Source organism: Strongylocentrotus purpuratus, unplaced genomic scaffold (assembly GCF_000002235.5).
Source record: "Strongylocentrotus purpuratus isolate Spur 01 unplaced genomic scaffold, Spur_5.0 spur5_scaffold_9, whole genome shotgun sequence".
Lineage (NCBI taxonomy): Eukaryota > Metazoa > Echinodermata > Echinoidea > Camarodonta > Strongylocentrotidae > Strongylocentrotus > Strongylocentrotus purpuratus.
In genome coordinates, this window is record NW_022145615.1 from 7,812,391 (window position 1) to 7,820,612 (window position 8,222).

General features: G+C 39.7%; 2 protein-coding genes across 2 annotated transcripts in view; one reads left to right on the top strand and one right to left on the bottom strand.

Moving 5' to 3' along the window:
* LOC100888952 (NADH dehydrogenase [ubiquinone] iron-sulfur protein 4, mitochondrial) overlaps positions 1 to 2,142 on the top strand; it is a 4,704-nt gene extending 2,562 nt beyond the window's left edge. Inside the window, exons 3-4 of the mRNA XM_011662416.2 lie at positions 106 to 179; positions 1,113 to 2,142. Of these exons, the coding sequence (XP_011660718.2) occupies positions 106 to 179; positions 1,113 to 1,216 (178 nt within the window). The 3' untranslated portion in view covers positions 1,217 to 2,142. The remainder of the gene's footprint in view (positions 1 to 105; positions 180 to 1,112) is intronic.
* An 803-nt stretch (positions 2,143 to 2,945) lies between these two features.
* On the bottom strand, positions 2,946 to 6,650 carry LOC100889610 (kiSS-1 receptor). The gene is made up of 3 exons (XM_030977076.1): positions 6,281 to 6,650; positions 4,691 to 4,826; positions 2,946 to 3,918 (listed from the first exon to the last, which is right to left on the bottom strand). The coding sequence occupies exons 1-3, from the start codon at positions 6,641 to 6,643 to the stop codon at positions 3,299 to 3,301; spliced, it is 1,119 nt and encodes a 372-aa protein (XP_030832936.1). The 5' UTR covers positions 6,644 to 6,650; the 3' UTR covers positions 2,946 to 3,298.
* Between the last annotated feature and the right edge of the window lie 1,572 nt (positions 6,651 to 8,222).

The following is an 8,222-nucleotide window of genomic DNA, read 5'->3' on the forward strand; positions in this document are numbered from 1 at the left end:
CAACTATGAACCAGCTCCCCATTCCATTTCCTTGTCCTCCTTTGTCAGTCTTAAATCCTAGCTGTATATTAATTTATGCTCTATAACTTTCTGCTTCAAATGTAGGGCTGATCCACTATCCAACGTTGACGTTTCATTTAGGACAAAGGAAGAGGCAATGAGATTTGCAGAAAAGAATGGTAAGATTGAAATTAACAATTAAAGTTCTTGTCATCCGATTGCATTGTGAAAGAAACAGTGTGGAATCGATCAGAAAAGGTTGATAATGTAGTATTGGTGTGTACTGCAAGGTTCTGGAGTCATCAAAATTATAAGAAAATTGGCCCAGTCTTGGTAAAGTAACAAGCACTGTACACAGAAAGATGTATATGGGACTACACAAACATGTGGCATTAAAGGGGGTGGATCGCCAGTTTCCATGTGCAGAAGGCCATAATTCGCTGACACCAGACTTGGTGGAAATACCATTAATGGGGGTACAAATTTGCACACAGCAAACCCATAGTCCAGTCAAGAATTACCCCCTAATCTCTCGGAGAGCTCGAGAGTCTTCGGGCAATTCAAAGCATTACATAAGGTCCAATGGTCATAAAACTCAAGGCTAACCCTGGTGATTGACAACACCTGTTATTGGGTAAACACCCGAACGGTGTCGAATTCCCCATGAGAGCCGACTACTCAGTGACTTTAAAATAGGGCCTCATGTGTAATTCATGTGGCTCTGGAATACATCTTCAATTTCTCTGTTCTTGTATTTGTTTTTGTTAGGGGGGGGGGGGCTATTATGTAGTATCCAATGACATTCTTGGGCAGATCCTTCACTGAAATCTATCATTTGAATATATTACTGATTTTTAGTAGTGAGCTACACATGATTGTGTGAGAAGCCATGTGTAGAGATTATGAAAACTAATGATGAATCGAATGAAACTTATTATTGTCATGCACTGAAAAGGCTTCATTTCTATGGTCTCGCATTCAAATATATATCCTTGTAAGTTTCAAATAAAAAAGAAAACATATGATGTCAACATATGTGTCAAATCATTTAAAATAAATTAAGAGTAGGATGATTGATAGGTCTTTGTATTTTTTCATTTTTTAACATCCAGGATGGAAATATGAGGTTATGGAACCCCAGGTCTCCAAACCGCGAGCCAAGAGCTATGGAGCCAACTTCTCATGGGATAAGAAGACAAGGGTTACCACCAAATGAGTTTTAGATGATTGGATTTTAGATGTCTTGTTTTCAGAAAGTGTTTTATTGCAAAGGGCAACAGGACCATATTTGTGTTCAAAGTTGACTAAGGCACTGTCAAATATCACATTGAATCTTACAAAAGTTCTATTTATTAACTTTCATCTATGTCGAAAGATAATAGACGAAGCCTTATAGACATATTTTTATGTCCATTGTTATCACAGAAAATGTAGTAAATGACAGTGAAGCTTGTACCTAAACCAGTTTTATGATTGAGCCTACATAGAGGCTTGATGACGAAACTCAAATATAGTTTTCCAGCATACTTTCCCACAAATATGTAGTTTGTTTACAAATAATTGATACATCCCTTATTTTAGTTGTTTACCCAAGAAAAAACATTCTTTATGAATTCTTTCTTGGCATAAAAAGAAGAGTAACGATAAACACCATTTTATCTTCTTCTTTTGAGAGGTTTATAAGTGGAAAGCATATGCTTGTGATACATTGGGTTGCACCAACCATTTTTTGTTTAGAAGGAAAAAAAAGAGAACCTTTATATGAACAATCACTTTTGATTGCGTAATAATTTGGATTGACAATTCAAAGCAGGAACTTGGGGAGAATGAAGTACATTTACATTATAAAGTATATACAATTTGCAACCACGTTGTCCCATGGATGATGTTATTGAATTCATAGTTAAAGCTGGAGTCTAGTTATACTTACTCGTCCTACTAAATTGATATTGAGATGTGTTGAATTCAGTGCCCAAGTGATCAGAAAAGTGAAAACAAATGCCATTTTCCAACCCTGAATGGGAGTCGACCCATTTCATCAACAAATTGTAACATATAGCCTATATTATGAATTGTATGCGATACACATGTATGATGCTTTATTTTATGACATTAAAGTATCATTGTGTGGTATCACTCAAATCACCATGTGTCTCCTTTGCAATTCTGAACAAGTTTGAAAGCATCTTGTGTACTTAACATCTATCTGATCTTTACAATTCATTTCATCTTTGTGCAAGTTGTCTAAATATCAATAAGATACTGTTGTTGTTGAAATATTGTAAAATATTCTGATGTGAATGTTTGTGACCTTTTATTCGTTTAAGATAGAATTTTAAATTTTTTTTTAAATGTCAACTTCAGACTTGAAGAAGTTGAGAAATGAGAGACAAAGTCAGAAAGTTATGGATAATGAAAACAAGTAGGAGAGAGATTTTTTGTAATGCAAACTTGCCATGACATCCCTTCCTACTCACCTCCTTTTGAATAATCCTCTAGTTATGCGCCCCTAGTTGATCAAATTATCTCATGATACATCAAAACTTGTTATTTTGATATGTTTTTTTTCTTGAAAGAGGACATGGTAATGAGGCACTTGTACAAAATGTGAGAATATTTGATTATTTACACTGAAAATTTATTTATCTATTTTTTAAACATGTACTTGGCAATGAGAAAATATGTCATTAATTTTGTTTACTAATAGAAAGACAGAACCATGAACTAAGTTGTGATTGGTGAATTTGAGTGGGAAAAGACATGCATGTGATAACATCTATCCTAAAAACTTACAATATAAGTTCACTTTTCTTTTCATTACACTAAACCACTCCTCTAAAAAACTCAATATGAGTTAAAGGAAATGAACATTATTTCAACATTCAAAGGAAGATATTAAGGATGTTTGGCACACATGATAGAAATGATATGCGACAAACTATTTAGTCAGGTTGCTTCTCAGTAACCCTTTTGATGGCATAGGCATGGGCCTACATTATTCAATTGTTCTGTAGGAAAGCATAAAGGTCGAATACATATAAAAAATATCTTGACGATATAACATATTACAACTAAATAATAGTCACAAGAACAACAAGAAAACGTCAACAACAAAAACATGAACAAAACCAACAGAAATTTGAGGTAGTGATAAAAGGTGGAACAGTCTTTACTCTCTTCTTCTTCTTTTTTTCTTCATTTTTTTCAAATTTTTCAAACGTCACTATAATCATCGACGTGAATGTCCAATCACTGCTGAGCAGCGAATGTTCATCTCGTCGCTCCTTTCTCTGGTGCTTCAATTTATTTGATTCTGCTTCCGATTTTCCCGTTCAAACGTATACGAATTTCTTTGGTTTCGGCTCAGACGGCTGTCCCGCCTTGACAAGATGTGCGTGGACGACCCAGCATTGTCCTTTCTCCACGTTTTCGGGAGCATCTCCCTGAAGACAGATTTGAAACTCGGGCTGCAGAAGGCGTAAAGGAACGGGTTGATGATGCCGGTGCAGTAGGCCAAGGTTTTGCACGCAAGGTGTACGATCAACGCCGTCCGCCCGAGGACGAACGCGTCCCCGTATCTGTACATGGTGCTGACTTTCCAGATGAGAAAGACCTCGAGCGGAGCGCGACAGACGAAGAAGACGAGAACGATGACGATAATCTGTCGGGTCAGGGAACGCTTGTCGCGATGTCGCTGGCCTCGGTGATGCGTGCCTCGGATGCTGCCTTCGCTTTTCTTGCGCTCCCGGTCACTGCGCGAGAAATCCTTTAGAATGCGGAAGTGGCAGTAAGCGTGGACGAACATTGGGATGATGAAGATGACCATTGTTACATAGCTGTAGGTGACGATGTGGCCGATGGAGATTGTTTCGTCGCACTCGGTGAAGAATATGCTTGGTATCATCAGCAGGATTGGCACTACCGTTAAAAGAAAACAGAAAGAAAAATATGAATGTACTAAAACAGGAGCGTACGCAGGGGGGGGGGGGGGGGGGGTTACCCCCTTCATTTGTTTGTTATGTGTGTGTTTTGGAGGACCCCCCCCCCCTTCGTTAAAAAAGAATGCTAATCGGTGACCTAAAAAAGGTGACCTTACCCCCCCCCCCCACGGAACGAAATGTTGAACGGTGTTCAAATTTCGGGACCAAAAAAATAAATAGTATGTCCTCTAACCCCCGCCCCCCCCCCCCCCTTGAAAAAATCATGCGTACGCGCCTGGTACTAAATAGTACTAACCCTTACTAACGTAAGCGTGTTAGGTCATTTAACCCCGGAAAATCACCGTCCCCCGAAAAATTAGCCCCCAAGGAAAACCACCCTCGAAGACAATTACTTCCCCGGAAAACTACCCCCCCCCCCCAGCCCGAGAACAATTACCCCCAGTCCCCCAGCCCTGAAAATTTCCCCCTAAGACAATTATCCCCCCCCCCCCCGTGGACAATTACCCCATCCCTGGAAATTATCCTCCTGTTTATTAAAGGGGAAGTCCACCCTGATAATAAGTTGGTTTAAAAAAAAAAGCAGAATTTTTGTTGTCGGGGGGGGGGGGGGGGGGTAATTTTCGAACCCAATCTGCAGGCAAGACTTTTCAATATTATTCACCAATTAAGGATTGGGACGGGAAGGGGTGAATAGCGATACCAACCCCTCCCCCTCCCCGAAAGCAACTTCCACAGCAAAGAATTGTTACCTGTCCAAGCGATAATGATAACGACGGTTCTCCGTGCGCCCGTCCACCTCGCTTCTGACGTCAGGGGATTCATTGTTGCGTCATACCTTATTATCGTCATCACCAGGAGCAAGCAACATGTCGCTTGTTGAGCAATCTGGGTCGAAAAGAGTTTGTAAAGGAGAGTCAGGAGAAGAAGAAGAAGAAGAAGAAGAAGAAGAAGAAGAAGAAGAAGAAGAAGAAGAAGAAGAAGAAGAAGAAGAAGAAGAAGAAGAAGAAGAAGAAGAAGAAGAAGAAGAAGAAGAAGAAGAAGAAGAAGAAGAAGAAGAAGAAGAAGAAGAAGAAGAAGAAGAAGAAGAAGAAGAAGAAGAAGATTAAGAAGAAGAAGAAGAAGAAGAAGAAGAAGAAGAAGAAGAAGAAGAAATAGGAGGAGGAAGAAGAAGATGAAGAAGAAGAAGAAGAAGAAGGAGAGGGAGAGGAAGAGGAAGAAGAAGAAGATGAAGAAGAAGAAGAAGAAAGGAACAGGATAATGTATTAAAGTGGAGGAGGAGAATTGAAGCCGGGAAGTAGATGAATTTCTTCAAGCGTGGGCATACAAACTTGTTAAAGACGATACCGCCTTTGGACTTTGAAGAGAGATAAGGAAAATAAAGAAATACAAATAAAATAATGAGTTGTAAAAAAAAAACAGACCAGAGAGGGGGAGAGAGAGAGAGAGGGGGAGAAAGAGAGAGAGAGAGAGGGAGAGAGAGAGAGAGAGATAGAGAGAGAGAGAGGGGGGGGGGGGGTGTTAGCGGGATGAGGAAAGGAATGAAAGTGTTTGGCCTAATAATATAATGATTTAAAAAAAAAAATCTCTATTATGGCCCGCATCATCTGAATGTGTATGACTTAGGGCATTTAGATCTGATGGTTATAAATTGGCACCGTATCATACATTTTCTTTTAATCACACCATTGTCATATTATGTTACGTCATACGTATCTGATTAATTTACACGATTAATCCTCTTCTGCGAATTAAGAGCGACAAAAATCCATGCATTTACATCACCAAATTTAGTGCTTTGCAAAACTTCTATAAAGTGTATCACATGCAAAGAAAAAAACTTGAATTTGAAATCCAACATTTCCACTTTTCTTCAAGTTTTTGACATACCCGGTATGGGCATCACTATAATAGAATGGGGGTGATTGTAAATTCCGAAAGTTCTCATGATCAAACCTCTGTTTCACCATTGACTGCTCGTATACTGATATACTCTTATATTAATGTTAAACCAAAATGGCTAGAAAACTTAAGGAAAGCTATCTCTCTTATTTGGTTGACCGGTTAATAATAAAGTTCTCTTACGACCTATAGCTGCCATGCCTGAACACCATGCTATCAAGTACGGTATCAACTATAGTTGAAAACAAAACAAAACAACACAGAATGTAACATGGAAGATCACCATTTCGAAGATAATTGAAATACTCATTGCCAGGGACATGACATAAGATTTTTTTATTTCAAAATTAATATAGAAGACTAGATCAAAATCTCAATCATTTGATTTTGACTGCTTTCTTTTTTTCTATAGAGTCTAGCTGATCACAAACTGTACTCACATACTGCATGTAGCTGATGAGTTGACATTGCCACCAGTTGAGTTCATTGACCACGAGAGCGTTGATGAGTGGGTTGACGGTCAGGTAGATGACATCGGCCAAGGCAAGATTGGCCTTGAGTTGGTTGATGATGGTTCGTAGTGAAGGAACGAAGGCAATGAACCCAATAACGACCAGGTTGCATGGTATTCCGACCACGGCGATGGGGAGAAAGAAGTAGAAGTCGAAGAGCTCGATGAAAGGGAGATCGACGTTGGTGGTGGAGTTGAGGTCCGAGTGTCCATCTGCTGGAGATATGGCCGTGATGGTTCTCGAAATCGAAGTCGTAAGGTCCCCAATAATTTGAGCGCTGTCGGTAGCCATACCGTTGTTTTCCTTTATATAAAAATAAATTTTGTTGTTGTAGCTTGTTCGGTATATCTTTTACGGCATTTAAGTTTTCAGTTTTGTTACCGTACATCCCGGATAGAAGATAATGTCTTCAATATTCCGTGTCTGCGATTTAATGAACAATTAACCAACCACTACTCGTTTCGATTGCAATCCCATGTATTTTGCTGGAGTACAATTTCATTCTGGTCCATTTCCCGCCATCACGCAAGCATCCACTCTTTTTCTCAAAGGACAATAATATATTCCATGGTCCTATTATTTTTGAACAGTCCTATTTCACACAGTCGATAGCAGCACGGAATAATCCATGAACATATCTAATGCATGATGTCACTTTTATCCGCGGACAATATTATATTTCTCTTAAAACATGCCTAGATTATTCTCATAGCTCGAGATAGTGCGAGATGTTTTGGGGTCTTAAACACCTGTTGGTATTTGTTATCTGAGTATCATGAAACTAATCGGTCATTCAGAGTTGAGGTTCGGGGTAATTAGCATAGATACGAGTACTTAAGTTTTGTTTGTTTAATAAAGATGATATTGAGGTGCTAGAAAGAGGATCGCGTGTTCATAGGTAGGATGATCTCGTGTCTTTGATTAATGATTTTCTTCAGGATTATGTCCGGGAGCATTTTTTTTTTTGGGGGGGGGGCTTTTGGGTTTTTGCGATCAGTTTCATACAAATTAAAATTAAAATTAAAATTCACGTTTATCGATACAAAACCACAAGGTCGAATTACCATCAGACACGAACAACAATACATTAAAACAAGACAAAATGCATACATTGGTACACAATGAATGTACATGCCTCTCGATAATTTTTGTTCGGGGCGGGGGGGGGGGGGGTGAGGACTTGAAGTTCCCAGTCTTCTCTGAGAATCGCTTAGTTATGTCACTATATCACGTGCTGGACCAATGTTGACCGTCGGTCAAGCAAAACCATTGGTGGTATGATTCAGTGGTGTAGCGTGCAGGGGCGGCGATCGGGGGAGGGGGGGGGGGCGGGGGACACGTCCTCCTAGTTTTGTTTTAAGGGGGGGGGGAGGTAGTCCCCCCTGAGAATTTGAAAGTGTCCAAACAAAATGTATAGCAAATACTGACTAAAGACTGCAACCTACTTTTAGCCTCTGGAGGGCCCAAGAGAGTGCGGCATTTTATTTTAACCCCCCCCCCCCAGGTCGTGAAAAGAAATCACCGCCCCTGGGAGCGTGGGTCAAGCAATGGTGAGGGCACTGGCATCGTTGAACCATGGACTTACTATAGTGGTTGGCATGCACAGTATATAGGTGTAACTGAGGTGATTTAATCGGGTTACTGATCAGTGGAAAGTTGGTTGTGTATGTGTGTGTGTGTGTGGGGGGGGGGGGGTAGGGTAGAAAAATTTGATAAAATGTCTATTTCGTCGAATGCTTTACAATATGATTGGTTATGTCATGAATACCTATTTATCTTTATCGTATAATATTGATATAGAATGTGCTCTAATCCACTCAATGCCTACTTCCCTCTATACAGTGTGTCCGAGAAAAAACGAAACCGAGAA

What these genes read in the sequence shown, in the direction of transcription:
- LOC100889610 (XM_030977076.1), bottom strand. Translation starts at nt 6,643, where the DNA reads ATGGCTACCGACAGCGCTCAAATTATTGGGGACCTTACGACTTCGATT. An exon ending in TCATCAGCTACATGCAGTAT is followed by an intron (nt 4,827 to 6,280) that starts GTGAGTACAGTT and finishes TTTTCGACCCAG; the next exon opens with ATTGCTCAACAAGCGACATG. An exon ending in TATCATTATCGCTTGGACAG is followed by an intron (nt 3,919 to 4,690) that starts GTAACAATTCTT and finishes TTTTAACGGTAG; the next exon opens with TGCCAATCCTGCTGATGATA.